General features: G+C 34.1%; 1 protein-coding gene across 3 annotated transcripts; it reads left to right on the top strand.

Moving 5' to 3' along the window:
* The first annotated feature begins 1043 nt into the window (after positions 1-1043).
* LOC125655311 (uncharacterized) lies at positions 1044-14639 on the top strand. Of its 3 annotated transcripts, none has more exons than XM_048885559.2 (8): positions 1044-1175; positions 4253-4328; positions 5972-6033; positions 6639-6848; positions 7178-7267; positions 9379-9499; positions 12343-12457; positions 12878-14639. In XM_048885559.2, the coding sequence occupies exons 1-8, from the start codon at positions 1160-1162 to the stop codon at positions 13196-13198; spliced, it is 1011 nt and encodes a 336-aa protein (XP_048741516.2). In that variant the 5' UTR covers positions 1044-1159; the 3' UTR covers positions 13199-14639. The 3 variants fall into 3 exon arrangements, with proteins under 3 accessions (XP_048741516.2, XP_048741518.2, XP_048741517.2); XM_048885561.2 differs by lacking the exon at positions 1044-1175 and having other exon boundaries at positions 4251-4328; positions 6639-6670; positions 6829-6848; XM_048885560.2 differs by lacking the exon at positions 1044-1175 and having other exon boundaries at positions 4295-4328; positions 5914-6033.
* Positions 14640-16450: the final 1811 nt, after the last annotated feature.

Raw genomic sequence — 16450 nt, 5'->3', positions numbered from 1 at the left:
AAAAACAGTGTGCCAAAAAAGTGGAGTCAAATTCGTCTAAGGATTGTCGTTCTACACCATGCAAATGATCTATCCATATAGCATGGAATAACTCTAACTGGTGGGATTACATTCAGATTATTGCTACGAATACGTTCTCCGAACTTCCTCTGTAGCATGACGACTGATAATTTATTTTTCACTAACATATCACTTCTGGTATATCCAGGAGTTTATGTTTGCCCAACTCTCTGATTTATATTGCTTGCGGGAGTTATGAGATTGATCACGCTTCGTTATCACCGTGAATAGTGTAAGAAAAGGGTGCTATATAAATATGGTATTATTATTATTATCTTCGTCTTTTATCAATTTGTTTCAGAGGAACCAGTCTTAAGTCATTGACATGCATGTAGATAATACAATCATCCATACAACCCGTGTTGTAAGAAATTGACATTATGGGCTAAATGTTCGAAAATGTACTTTCGTTTTCAAACTCTTTGCTTGCATTTCTGTCTGATTAAGATGATGACTTGAATTCACATTAGGCTTTGGACAAATGTACTATCCACATTCAGTTATCAAACAATGTAAGCACTTTCTATTCACAAGAAATAATTGGTGTATTCAGAATTTTGAAGACATGACTGCCACTGAAACGAGATTTGATAATCGAACATCGTGAGGGAGATTGGATTTGGGATAGGACTGGATCAGTCTCTGCCTTTAAAATAGGCGTTGGTCATTGAAAATGTTTTGAATGCCGCTATATTCCTACTGACATTGAAAATGTATTGGTAACCCATTGGATGACTGAAATGTAACCAGTAATGGTTTAACTTTTTTCAATAGCATCTAGTACATGTATATTGCAGAGTCGATTAAAAAGAAAATCTATACGACTTTGAAAACAATGGCAATAAAATAACCAGCCTTTCTCATTATGGGCGGATAGATAAGACATGTAATGACTTTGACGTTTAACAGAGCGAGCATGCGCTTTTCTAAAAACACTTCAAATTTTCATTGCCAACATGTGATATTAGAGTAGATAGCAATAGGGAACATACGAAGGGTTCAAGGAGTTCATACAAGTAGTATGTCTGCATAATATATTAAGTATATAAATATCCATTTAGGTTCCGGACACACTGTATTCAAACTTAAGGAGAAAATCATGAGCAACTGGAAAGGTAATTGTTTCTAAATATATATATACAATTTTTGTTTGCAGATTGCGATTTTTGCAATAATACTACACACAAAATGTTCATATATGTGTAGAATCACTGCATGGATTGGTAATACACCAAACAAATAAAGTGAAAACATTTCAACGTATGTTTATTGAGTATATATTCCTCTATCTATATAACCTTAGATTTATTTGTGTCTGTTTTCTTTGTTACCTATCACTGGTTCTCCGTGTCTCTTCAGGGATGTCTTCTCATATTGTAATTAACGTTTGTGCTCTGAGAAGGATCAGATCGACTTTCACAATTTTCAATGCGTTCATTGTTAGTTTGCCACATTATAGATTTGTTGCGAGTTCAACCTGAGTAGGGGATGGAAGTGGGTATCCATATTTATAGTGAATTTCAGCGTCCTTTATATTGGATGTTTCTTCATTTAAGGGAACAATGTTTATTTAAGGTTCCCTTCAATCTCTGTGTTTTATAAAATGTTTCAATTGAAATGATCATTTTTGAGATCATCTAACGTCACATGACTGCATCCCATTTTCATTCTCAATGGCCGTGTTGCGTGTAACAACGTGGCGAGAATTCTGTCGTCCTACAAAGCAAAGGATATCTCCAATTTAGCTGTGATATACAGCCCCCCAATGATTTAGCAATGCATCAAAGTTTGAACATGCAAATTATAAAGTCCCAAAATGTTCATTAATACCTTAACTTTACGTTAACATTAAGAACCATACCGTCTTTTGAAATCGGGATTGTCTGTTTTTGTTAAATCTTATTTTGATATTCATCGAATGGACGTTTTTTAAAAGCCTTTGTTTATATCGAGCACAAGGTTATCCGATTTCTCTTTTCTATTACAAGTATTTTTTGTAATAAAGAAAATAATATTCAAAAGGCTAGACTGGATAATCTTGTGCTAATGAGGAAATTCATAAAGGTAAATAAAATAACAAATCTGTTATAAAAACTACATGTTTCTGTCTCCGTCATTTACCTGTATTGACCACGGGTAGTAATATTGTAGTTGTCAGGCTAAGGGTGACCATTCAAAGCTGAGGTTTTTTTTTACCCATGTCTTCCAATATTCCATGGGAAAAGGACAATACACTTACTGTACATACATCAGTGTTTAGTATTTGCCAAACAGCATAATAGATAAACCATTCTTTCTTTGAAAAGGAACTACAAGCAACAGTTAAAGTGCGGAGGTTCTTTTAAACTCGAGTGCGGTCCAGTACACTAGTCACACATTGCTCGGAGATTTGGTTGCGCTGGACATTAATTCAATCCCGAGAAGGGGCAGAAATGAATATCCATCGCCCTCGGGGAATGTGATTTTTCTTGGATGAATGAATCGTCATATCTCCCTCACTATCATGCAATAAATGTATATTGGAAGAGGTGGACGTCACTAATGATTTCACTGTAGATTTGCTACCCTTTTTTACGTAAAGGATATAAGCCAAAAACTGTCCATTCTGTGGGAGAAAGAACTGATCGAGGCCCGTAGGGCCGAGATCAGTTCTTTCTATCACCGAATGGACAGTTTGAGGCTTATATCCTACTTAAAACATTACATCTTTTGTTCTAAGAATGGACAGACTCGGGTAAACTCATTGACGATGATAATTATGAATAAAGCTATTTTTTAATAGTCTGACAATATAACCAGTCTTGTGTAGAATTCTGTTTCCTTTGTTCACTTATTGGACATTGTCAGGTAAGTAGTCTTCTACTGCAGGTTTTATATTCACTCTTTCTATAGTACTGAGCCATATCAACATGTCTTCCTCTGATGGGGAGAGCATTTTCATTGCACAATCAAAAAGTATTTTGGTGAAATTATTGCAAATATTATCTTAATGAGTGTTATATTCTGGATATGGAGGGTGAGAAAGTTATGGAGCCAAATGATCTGAAAAGCATTGTGTTTTCGAATATTTGGATGAGGAAATAATTAACGCCAGCCACAAGAACTAAGTACCCCCAACTCGTGAAATGAAATTATTCATGAAAGCGAAAATGATAATTCAGAATTAGGATATATGCTAATAAAGAATAAAAAAAAAGCGTTGTGAAGAAGTTTCGGAATGTGCCTCTGAGTCCAACGAAATTCAAATACAGTATGAAAATATGTCTTTCAAATTTAAGATTTGATGCGATATAGTAATGGCCAATGGAATTTAAAACATGTGAATCTTACGAGTTGAAACAGAGAATTCTACTAAAGGGAAATATCGCTTTTAAGTGCTTCAGTGATTTTGTCCGACATCTGTGTTGATTCTTACTTGTAAGGAATCTAAAATTAAATTTGTATCTCTTTGACAAATGTATTGTCTTTCTCTTATTTTAACCTACCTGTAGACGTCTAATAAGTTATCGGGGTTTACCTGGCACTGTCCAATAAGTTGACAATCACTGTCCATTATTTTTAAGAACGGACAGTATCTGTCCATTCTTAAAAATAATGGACAGCAATTGTCAACTTATTGGACACCTACAGGTAACCTTTTCACTGCAAGTGGACTTTCTTCTATATGTTAAACTTATACGGTACCAATTTTGATGTACCAGATGCGCATTTCGACAAATAATGTCTCTTCAGTGATGCTCAACTGAAATGTTTGAAATCCGAAATAACAATGAAGTTTTAGAGGTAGTATAGGGAAAAACAGTGTGCCAAAAAAGTGGAGTCAAATTCGTCTAAGGATAAGAGCTATCCGTGAGGGAGATAATCCTTAATTTTGAAATGAATTTCTAAATTTTATAACAGCAATTAAATATACATCCGTATTTTCAAGCTAGTAACGAAGTACTTAGCTACTGGGCTGTAGATACCCTTGGGTACTAAGTTACTAACAGTCCACCAGCAGAGGCCTCGATTCAGGTGTTAAATATCGGCACATGGCGTTCCTTGGTTAATCAAATTTGCTGACGGTAGGGATTTCATTGTTGCTACTGGAAAACATGCTCTGGTTAGAATTGAAAATGAAACCGGTTGGGTTATTTTCGGCGTTTTAATTTTTCTTTACATTTCTTTAATATATTACTTTTCTGTCAATCAGTGCACCCCTTGTTGAAATTGGTAACAATCCTTACGTACGGATATTCAAGATATGCAAATGGAGATGTTTCAAATAGGTAAGCATAATGGGTTGATCCAACGCTTTCTTTCTTTCATACATTTTTACATGTTTATTTTTTTTTTTACTGAAACGATGCATTAAAAATAATGTGAGGTTGAAATAAGAATTTTTGCTTTCTGACTATTTTTCCGAAACGTTATGCTATAGGATAATCACTGTTTTACTGTGTACAAGCAGTATTCTTTAGTCTTAAAGTGATTGTTGACATAGACTTTAAAAAGACAAGACACGGTGTTTGCTTTCATATTCTGAATTCTCAATCCACGGTATCGCAGGCCATCTGAATTATTAGGTAGAAATGTTAAATAGATCGATTCGCCACCGAGAATCTAAGATACACATGTGTATACTATATATTTCAGAGTTCATTTGAATTTCATATTGTAAGCAAAGTATATAGCGTAAAATCATGCAAAAATGCAATTAGGCACAAAAGTATGAAGATGATTCATGTCAAAGGCGATAGAAATGTTGATGAAAATCTTACATTTGATAAAGGAAAAATGAAACGGAGGAGAACATCCTGATCTAAATAGTACGTTGATTTTGGTTTAATTGTTATTGAAATCCGTTGATTAAGATTAGTATCAAATATCATCCAACTACGTGTAATAGTTTTAGACACTTGTAGTCAGTCAATGTTAAATAGGCTTGATTGATTGATTGTATATTGTTAACGTCTCACTCGAGAATTTTTCACTCATATGGAGACGTCACCATTGCCGGTGAAGGGCTGTAAAATTTAGGCCTATGCTCGCCGCTTACGGCCTTTGAGCAGGGAGAGATTTTTATCATGCCACACCTGCTGTGACACTGGACCTCGATTTTTGTGATCTCATCCGAAGGACCACCCAATCAGTCGCCTTTTACGACAAGCAAGGGTTACCGATGGCATATTCTAACCCGGATCTCCATGGGGAAAATATGAACAAATATTGAACACTAAATTTATTTCATAGTGTAGTCAGATTTCAATCGGTACCTCTAAGGCAACTTTATAAACACTATCTCTGACCTCTAAATTTGTGTAGAAGGCCTTTTGTATTAACCACCTGTTGAGCGTCGATTACTTGACAGTGAATGTAGGACTAGTTTGTTGCAATGGTACGTTATCATTGCTTCTTTGCATTTCACACATGAGAAAGAAAACAATACACATAATGTGTCCCATCTCCTCAGATGTTTAACATGTTTACATATATAGAAGATATAAAATACTTTGTACTTGGATATGCAATTTATTTCACTAGTGAAACGATTTTTTTTGTTAAATATATTTTTCGCAAACCCAAAACTCCTGTCTTACTAGTGGAATATATTCCATATCTAACAACAAAGCATCGAATTTTCTGTTCATTAAATTTTCTTTGGATTTAGAACATGTTTATTTCAAATCTTAAAGGATGTATAGTAATACACAACATAGCGTCAAAATCAGTTAACATGACGTCATAATCAGTTTTTATTCAATTGCACTGTAGTGAAAATATCATTTTTATTCCATGGATAAATCTCAGTGTTTCACTGTTGAAAATGTAATAAATATTTCTATTCCACACGTCGGTTTCTCTTCCTCCCAGTACTTCCTTTGGTGGTCTGTTCCTGGATTGTTCATTCATTATTTGAACTATTTTCCAGTTTTAATTGCTTGACAGAAGTAATATCGGGATACACAGAGGCAAGATGTCCCATGAATGGAGGTAAGCAATGCTACATATACCAGTACGAATCGTACTGCATATCAGTCAAAACGTGATTTGGTTATTGAAAGGTATTTCATTTTTAGAACATTTTGAAGAGATCGCCCTTGAAATATCAAAAGAATTACATGAAAGGTAAAGATAGTAACGAACAGTAATCAATCTCATAAATCATATAAGCGATTCAAAATAAATAGTTGGGTAAACACGGAACTCTGGATATACCAGAGGTGGGATCAGCTGCCTAGGAAGAGTTTAGGTATCCCCACCGTGAGCCCTATATATTTAAACAGAGTTGTCTGTAGTCAAAATCACTGTACTAAGAACAGCCTAACAATAGGATTGAAACAAGTCGGACAGCATTTGATCAGGATATGGGGCTCACGGCGGGTGTGACCGGTCAACAGGGGATGCTTACTCCTCCTAGACACCTGATCCCACCTCTGGTGTGTCCAGAGGTCCGTGTTTGCCCAACTATCTATTTTGTATTGCTTGTAGGAGTTATGAGATTGATCACTGTTCGTTATCTTCACCTTGCATCCAATGATATCATACATGAATCACGTCAAAGAAATACATTCACTTATTTTTATATTTATTGACAGATTACGAAACACAATGTGATGGAAACAAACGAGTGTGTAGCGTGTCACTCATTAACTGTTGGAATGCTCGTCATCTCTATTCTGATATTATTCTGAGATTAGTGCTGAACAAAGATGTCAGTCTTAATATTTCAATACGCGCAGGAAGACTCTGTAAATGCCCCGTGTATGATGTTTTATGTAATTTCAGTAGTCACCACCAAGCATTGGGTGAGTTAATTCTTGTTCATGTAATTATTTTACGATATGGCTGTACGAACTATAGATTGAATTCAAAACACAAAACGTTTATCTTATTGATTTAAGAATATATGCAATTTTACTGATGTAAATTATTATTGCATAGTACGATATGCTACTCAGTGAAGTAATATATGAACGCCGACACATGCTGACTTGGTTGCAAAAATTAGATATCTCTAATATTTCTTAAACATCGTACTAAATTGATGAAATTTCGTCTTTGGTTTTCTTCTTCTTCAATGTAACGTTTTGGGTGTGTATATATAGATAATACTTTTTTATTGTTTGTTTTCTAGATGGATACCATCAAAAATATCTGAGCACCGAGAAAAATGCCGCAGAGAGAACAACAGCCTTGAACTCAAACAATCAAAAAGAACAAACAGGTCCCTCTAATTTCATGATTTTATTTTTCTTCAAGATGTTTTGTTACGTTTTCAACAATATAATTTTGATTGATAACATATACATTTTTCATATTACTAAGCATCTTATTTGGCTATGCTAGGCCAACAAACACGATAGTGCTTATGATAGTCAAATTACAACATCACGTTTACGATTTTTTTAAACCGTAAAATTAAAATCTAAAACCGAACTCTATGCAACATCATTAAGAGACTGAAAAATTCGGGTTCGTCAACATCGAAAGATCCTGACTGGTACAATCACAGTTACATAATAGCACTGCTACGTAATGCACATCTCTGATATCCGAGGTTTACGGCAAATATACAGAAAACGAAACAGTATTTAAAGATATTCTTGGAACATGAAGGCAAGTTTACACTGGAAAACAGCTCAGCTGAACTATCAAAATAACCCATTTTGCCTTTTAGATCAAAAACCGTAAGTGCAATGTCTTGTAGATGAAAAAAGGGAAAATAACTAACACTAGTCAATTTGTCCTTAACGAATACACAAGGACAAGCACATATTGTAACCTGTAATTAAAATCAGTATGTGAAAACTGGTGTAACAATTGGTATGAAACATGACAAACATACTTGAATCCTATGTCAGGTTGTATTTTCCAAAATAAATTATTAATTGGGTATATTCTTACTTTATACGAGGGAACTGAAATCCCTGTAATATCAATTTAGTTGTCAGTATCCCATCTCTGCTTGAAATTTAATCATATGCAGAACGTGTTGATATATATCAAAACATGCCAGTGATGATAGAGTATTGCTACAAATATGGGAAGTTGTCAATGTGGAAGCCGAAGTAATATCCTGTTTGCCATACAATTTACATTGTTACAGTTTCTGAAACGTTTTTCTTTCCCACTTGAACGGTGAGCGAACGATGAACGCACGCTGAACGAATGCTGAACACACTCCGCGCGAAGGTAGAGCGAATGGTGAACGCACACAGAGCTAACGATGAACGCAATTCGGTGAACAATTTGTGAACGATGAGCGAACGCAGAACGGAAGCGCAATGTGAACGGTGAGCGCATGGTGAACGCAATGCAAACTATTCATTTGGAATGTTTCGGATGGTTTCCCTTTGATTGTACTTTTTTTCAAAATCAGGTAAGAAAAAACAATCTACAATGAATAAATAATAAAATATACCAGAATCGAGAAACTGCATCTTCTACAGTTCTGAATATATTCAACATTTAGATATATCGACGATGTATTATCTATTAACAATAATAATTTGCATTCATATGCCGATTCAATATATCCCAGTGAACTCGAAATAAAATACACCAAATAGTCCTTCACTTCTGTTTCATATTTAGATATTTTAGTGAAAGTGGATATAAACGGCAAACTAACAACTCAACTTTATAACAAACGGGATGATTTCAACTTCTCCATCGTCAACTTCCCATATTTATGTAGCAATATTCCATTATCACCTGCATATGGTGTTTATATCTCTCCACTGATTCGATACGCAAAGCTTGTTCTGCATATGGTCAGTTTTTAAATCGAAACAGACTACTGACAAACAAGTTGATGGAGCAGGGGTTCCAACAGTCTCGTATGAAATCAGCATCTCGCAAATGATTTGGTCGTTATAACTATCTAGTTTGCCAATACAACCTATCATTGGGTCAAATGCTATCTGTCGTGTTCCATGCCGATTGTTAGGCCGTTCTTGGCACACTGATTTTGACTACGGATTACTCCGTTTACCTTATCAAGATATAGGACTCACGGTGGGTGTGACGGTCCCCGGGTACCCGATCCCACCTCTGGTGTACCCAGTTGTCTGTGTTTGCCCAACTCTCTATTTTGTATTGCTTTTTGAAATTCTGAGATTGATCACTGTTCGTTATCTTCGACTTTTATCCTCCATTTTTTATCCATATTAAATTTGTCTGGTGTAGCATACCTCCTTAATTTGATGAACTATACACTACGTACAAATAACTTGTAACAAAAGTATATTTATATATTTTTGATTTCCGAGGAGAATTTAGTCACCGTTTTATTGAAACTTTTTATATCATCAAGACCAGTAATGCCTGTTTCAGATTTATTATACATGTATGGTATCAATTTTGCCGGTGGAATGATTTTCGGAGGATCCCTGACAATAATGATACTTCTGACTGCCAAACGACTGCAAAGAAAATGCACCACAGAAACGAAAGGGTAAACATTAAATGTGTTTTGATTTTCAAATTTGTAATTCTTTGTTGCCAATGTCAATGTCAAATTCCATAACACATAATTCAACTTTATGGCGTTTCGCAGGATGTTTGAAAGCTGAGTTGTACGGCTAGTCCGTTCTCTCTCTCTCTCTCTCTCTCTCTCTCTCTCTCTCTCTCTCTCTCCCTCTCTCTCTCTCTCTCTCTCTCTCTCTCTCTCTCTCATATCCCTCTATCTTTTTTAGATATTTAATATGAAATTCATTAAATATACATCTTAAACCCCAGTGATAATCTTATTATCGCATCCCCCCCCCAAAAAAAAAATTTAAAAAAACCTAACTATTGTCGAAGAATTTTAAAATGACGAAGAACGTTTCATTACCAAATACATGTATGTCTTCATTGAGCATTGTATCAATTCTGATTATATCCATATGTAATCTTTCTTTCAGTAGTTTTTAGAACTCTGTGGAGCAGGAATGAATGCATCAAGGATAATTTCTTAAATGGAAACTCATGTATCAACTAACGAATGTAATCTTTCTTTCAGTAGTTTAAAACTCCGTAGAACAGTAATGAATTAATGAAGGACACTTTCTTAGATGAAAACTTGTGTATCAACTAACAAATGCCATACCTTCCCCCCAAATGATTCACTGTAATAAAGTAATAGCATTATCGTATAGGATTTTATATTTAAATGTTGTTACTACGAACATATTTTGGTTCACCATTATCATGCTTCTTCTTTCATTTAAATATTACTGTTATAAAAGGTAGTAAATTGTCTAGACTTGTGTTTATCGTTATCAATATTTGGGGCAATAATTTATAGATATCTACATATACCTACATTGTACTTGCCCAATTACCCGTATGACTAGTGTATCTATATGTCACTGAAGTTAATCAGAAGTGGGTTTGAAATGCAAATTGAGATACTCGTATATGTAGTCTCATACACAGTGAGATTTGTGAGAAGAAAAAAATCTCTTGCTGTTGACTTCAATTTCACATTTAGATGTATCGACGACGGTTTATCCATTAACAATAATAATTTTCATTCATATGTCGGTTTGATATATCCCCGTGAACTCGAAATAAAAGACACTAAAGAGTCGTCCACTTCTGTTTCATACTTAGATATTTTAGTTATAATAGATATTAAAGGCAAACTAACAACTTAACTTTATGACAAACGGGATGATTTAAGCTTCTCCATCGTTAACTTCCCCTATTTATGTAGCATTATTCCATTATAATTTGCATATGGTGTTTATATCAACTGATTCGATACACAAAAGCTTGTTCTGATTATGGTCAGTTTTTAAATCGAGGCAAGCTACTGACAAACAAGTTGATGGTGCAGGGGTTGCAACAGTCTAGTTTAAAGGCAGCATTTCGCAAAGTTTATGTCGTTATAACGATCTAGTTTGCCAATACAACCTCTCATTGGGTCAAATGATGTCTGCGTGTTTCATACCGATTGTTAGGCTGTTCTTGACACACTGATCTTGACTACGGATAACTCCGTTTACTTTATCAAGATATAGGGCTCATGGTGGTTGTGATTGGTCGACAGAGGATGCTTACTTGTCCTAGTCACCTCTTCCCACCTCTGGTGTGTCCAGGGGTCCGTATTTTCCCCAAGTCGGTATTTTGTGTTGCTTATAGGAGTTATGAGATCGTTCACTGTTCGTTATCTTCGCCTTTCATGTTTATAGTATAAATAACATATTTTTGTATTACTTTATAATAAATATATATTTTGCTCATATGATATTTACATGATTTAACTAATCTAATGTATATGCATGTTACATGTAATTTTGCGTTGTTTGCATCTTAAAAGCCGTAAATTCTTGTTGTTCTTGTAAATAATCTTGTTGTTGGTTATGATTATGATATTGTTGCTATTGTAGTTGATCGTATATTGTTTGTCTATCGTTATTAAGAAAAGAAAGAGTGTGTTATCAAGCACTGAACTTGCAACATACATTACAAGCTTTTGTAAGTATAATAAGTGCTAGCGAACAACATTATTCGGGGTGTTATATTACAGATGTACGCGAATTATAAGTGTAATTGTGTTGTCCTTAGAAACACTCTATGTGTAAAACAAATCTATTTCTATTTCGTTTTCTAAAAACGCATACTTCTTAGAAATACAAGTGGTATCGAATATCCTATGCATCTTAAATGAATCATAAGGGAATTCTTCCTACTTCCTTTGGACAGATATGAACCCACTTATGGTATCCTTGCGTTCTGGGTTTTAAATGAATCTTTACAAAACAATGGTAACACCTTGCAAACTACGCCCAAATATGTTACATTTTGTAGAGTAATACTCAACACGTGATAAATTGTAATTAATGCAAGAGGATGTTCGAAAACAAATATTTTCCACGACGATTGCACGTGTTCACGTATTAGTATTTAGTGGGATTGCTTACAGCTGGATTTGAATCTATTATTAGTTGTTGGAGTTGTCTCTTTATTAGCAGTTTACTTATCTTTTAAAAGGCCGTAAACCACAATGAAAACTAAGTTTGACCAGAATACTAAGACCGCCTATTGTAGAGAAGATCCAGGGGGAAATATTAAGAACGTTAACTCTAGGGGGTCAAACACCGCAACAACAAAAATCAGAATTATGTTTAAACATAGTATGCAGTAACTAAAAGGGGAAACCTTTGACGACGAAACTGTATACATAACTTAGGCACAGGTAATGACAGATGTTGCATGTATAACAGCAGATTATTTTGTAATGTCACATACTTCAGCTTATATCTAGAACACATGTTTGGTAATATTCATGGTAATCAATTTTCATGACAGAGTGCAACAAAACGTGGACCATGGATACAGATATGAAACAAACAATGCAACGCTTGGAATGCCACTGGCTGTCACGAGTGGTCCAGACGAGAACGGGAGCTATAGTGATAACGCTGTGAGTGTATACTGACATTTCGAATCGATATTGTTGCAGGTTTCACCCCAGGTTATGTAGATTTAAATGTATTTTATCATATGTGTTCTGGGATTTGTAAACAAATCTCTCTCATTTACGAGTGGTAGTTAAAGGAGAAAAAGAAGGAGGATTATAAGTACAATTTTCATTTCACAAAATCTTTTTTGAACAATTTGAAAAAAAAAGTATCACAGGTAAAACGTCGTACGGTTAAAATTGTATTATATCGTTTCAAAATAATCGCAGTTCTCCTCATCGCAAAGTAATGACAGACATTCTAAGGTTTATTTTTATTAATGTACAAAATGAGGGGTTTTCAAAATAATCTTTTACTAAGAGTTATTTATGCACATTCACATCATGGCAGCTAATGCAACATATTTTTAAACTCCTTTCCAGCGGAGTCTTAAAGGATCAAGAGTGAAAACGAATGTCCCCTGTATGGACCTCTCGAAATCACAATCGGTGGACTATAGCGTATATAACCATTTACACGAAAAGGAAGCCGCGAATATGGACGATTATGACCATGTGAAACCCAATTCTTCAGCGCTTATTCAAACTCCGCAGCACGTTATCGTAGAAGAAATGATTGCAGATTTTACAGAATATTCAGAGATCTGCAAATCGGATTTGTCAATAGAAGGGGAGATAAATCATGAATCAACAATCAAAACAATTAACGATGACTATTTTGTTTTGGAAGAAATCAAGAAGTAGAAGTAGAGACTCTGATGAATACGAGATATTTACATACTTTGTTCACATGTTTGGTTTGTACCATTTTATTGGATGCACTTTATATTATATTATATATTATGTTATATATATATATATATATATATATATATATATATATATATATATACACACACACATACATACATACATACATATATATATATATGATGAGTTCACGCTCTGATTCTTATTCTTTTTTGGAGTTATAAGAGCCTGCAACATGTAATCCGTTGTGAAAGTGTTTAGCTAGTTTTGTAATGTAGCGCTAGTGCTTATTGTTAATTATATTTGTGTTTTCTCCATAATGTAATCCTTTCCCGTCCTGACAAAAAATTGACAAATCCAATTTTTCATGTCGTTGGTCATTCTTGTAAATTGTAAATATGTTTGTAGATTAGTGTAGTTGTAGTGCTAGATGTTTTCATATGTAGTTTTTGTTATTATTCTCTGTTGAAATTGACCACATTATGTAATTGTTTTAGTTTGTCATGAGGAAGAGACGGGTCGTCCCGAAAATTTGACAATCTGATAGTTCGTGTCGTTGGTCATTTTAGTGCTTTGTATAATTTGTTGTATTTGACCTTGTATCCATGTTGTTGATCCGACACTTTTAGGTATCGGGTGTTGTTGGAACTTAGTGCTTATATATATATGCATTCTGTAAAAATATCGTAAAGTATTTCAAATATTTCTTGTACAGTGATTCTCATGTCATTTCAGCAACATTATGCCATCAAACGGAACTCCTAATGAATTTTGTTTTTATCGCGAATCATGAAGTCATTGAGGTCAAATATGCACTCGTAGTCTTGCAAGCTCTATCATGAATTTATTACTCGACCAACAATGTCTCCGCTACTTATTCTGAGTAGAGCTAAAGAGACTTCAGACAAGTATAGAAGATTGAATAGAGTATAAGTTATATCTGTAAAGTAAGGAGATGAGCCTGAAACAAACCGTAAATTAGTGTCCTCTAGCGCCACAGCGCGTTACATTTTCTGGTGCATACTTGAACAAAGGACTAGATAGCACAAGAGGCATTTATGGTCCCCTCTTCAAAATTACTCATTCCTATTACAGTAGTAGTGGTCATGTGTATGAATAAAAGATATATGATTTACTTTGATATCTTTAATATTGATTGCCTAGCAACACATGAAACATATCAACAATGAAATTGTTAATATCCATAAATTTTTCAAATGCAAGACTGAAAGTTCAAATTTTTAAACTACAATGATAACATTTTGTCAATTTCAAATTCCAACATATTGTATATGAACAAAATTTAACATTTGTACATTTTTTTTAAGTATTCAATGCTCATATTTTCTTAGTTACTACTCGAATATTCCTTAGAAACAGTTTATATTGTGAATATATACATCTAACACATGTCATGAAATAAATTCGAAATTAATTAAAACTGATTTATTACATTTTCAACAGTGAAATGCAATGATTTATCCATTGAATAAACATAAAATGGTATTTTATATTTTCTCTAGTGAAAATAACAACTGCTTGTGACGTCATGTTAACTGATAGTGACGTTATGTTATGTATTACTATAGCATCTTAAAAGATTTGAAACAAACTTGTTCTAAAATCTGCATTTAGATATTAAAGAAACTGCCTTACTCGTAAAGTAAATTCCATACCCAACCACAAAGCAATTCATATATTTACAAATAACTCGCCAAAAATTTAATTATCTGTATCATTCGTTTCTAACCAACCAAATGTCAGTATTACTTTAACAATCAACTATCATTTTGTTATAAAAAATTAAGCAAGTTTTACATTTGGTTTTTAAATTTGATAAACATATTTGATATGATATGTGCAATTACGTTAAACACTGTACAACTACATCATGCAATAGATGGTCGCGTTTTTATGATGTTATTTATTACTCCTTATTCCGAAGTTCAAACATTAACAAGGCTGTATATCAGAACAACGAAACTGTAATGTAATTATTTTTTAAATCATGTTTTAATATTTATATTCTATTATGAGTTTTGTCGAAGATTATGCCAGACGATGGGCTAAATATGAAAAAGAAGAACTTGATACATTGTCAGAATGGGTTAAAAGCATCAGAGGGATATCAAAATCCAGCATTAGACACGTGAAAACAAAAGTACGTACCATCTATCCTTCTGTGTTTAGTAAACCAGAAGTGATAAAAGAATTAGATAGGTTACATGAGGAATATATTTTAGTTCCAGCTGACAAAGCTAGTAACAACATTGTCTTTGTTTGTAAGGCTCATTATTACAACTGCATTTTAAACGAACTTGGCATTAATTCCACTTTTAGTAATCATACCTATACTCCAACTGCCCTTTCAAAAGACGAAATTCTTCAGAACCATGCTTCAGTTTTAGACACATTTAATATTCCAGTCAATAGGTCGAATGAATATGAGTTACTGTACCTATACTGGATTCCTAAACTACATAAAAACCCTTACAAACAAAGATACATTGCTGGATCTAGTAAGTGCTCTACCAAGCCCCTATCTTTGCTCCTCACGAAAATGTTAACAGCTGTGAAGGATAAACTTCAAACTTACTGTGCGACTACATATGCCAGAAGTGGTGTTAATCAAATGTGGATTCTAAAAAATTCTAAAGAACTTTTAGTAAACTTGAAATCACAGAAATTTTCCCAAATCAATAGCTTTAAAACCTATGACTTTTCAACACTATACACGACCATTCCTCACGATAAATTAAAGACTAGACTTTTTGACATCATAGACAGTTGCTTCTTCAACAAAAACGGAAAACGGAAATATTCATATCTAGTGATCAGTCATTCAGTCATTCAAAAACTTGTTAAACACCACTCTGATTCCACGCACAAGTACTCTGAAGTTGAAATAAAAAATATGCTAAAGTTCCTCATTGACAATATCTTCGTGGTCTTTGGTGATCAGGTCTTCCAACAGTCTGTTGGAATTCCCATGGGCACGAATTGTGCTCTTTTGTTAGCTGACCTGTTTTTATATTCATATGAAGCAGAATTTATTCAAAAACTTCTACATGAGAAGAAATAATCTCTCGCTGTGACCTTCAATTCGACTTTTAGATATATCGATGACGTTTTGTCTATTAACAATGATGGCTTTCATTCATATGTCGATTTGATATATCCCTGTGAGCTCGAAATAAAGGACACCACAGAGTCGTCCACTTCTGCTTCATACTTAGATATTTTATT

This window comes from Ostrea edulis, chromosome 7 (genome assembly GCF_947568905.1).
Source record: "Ostrea edulis chromosome 7, xbOstEdul1.1, whole genome shotgun sequence".
Classification (NCBI taxonomy): Eukaryota; Metazoa; Mollusca; class Bivalvia; order Ostreida; family Ostreidae; genus Ostrea; species Ostrea edulis.
The sequence above is the reverse complement of the archived record's forward strand: the minus strand, read 5'-3'. Positions and strand labels throughout refer to the sequence as shown.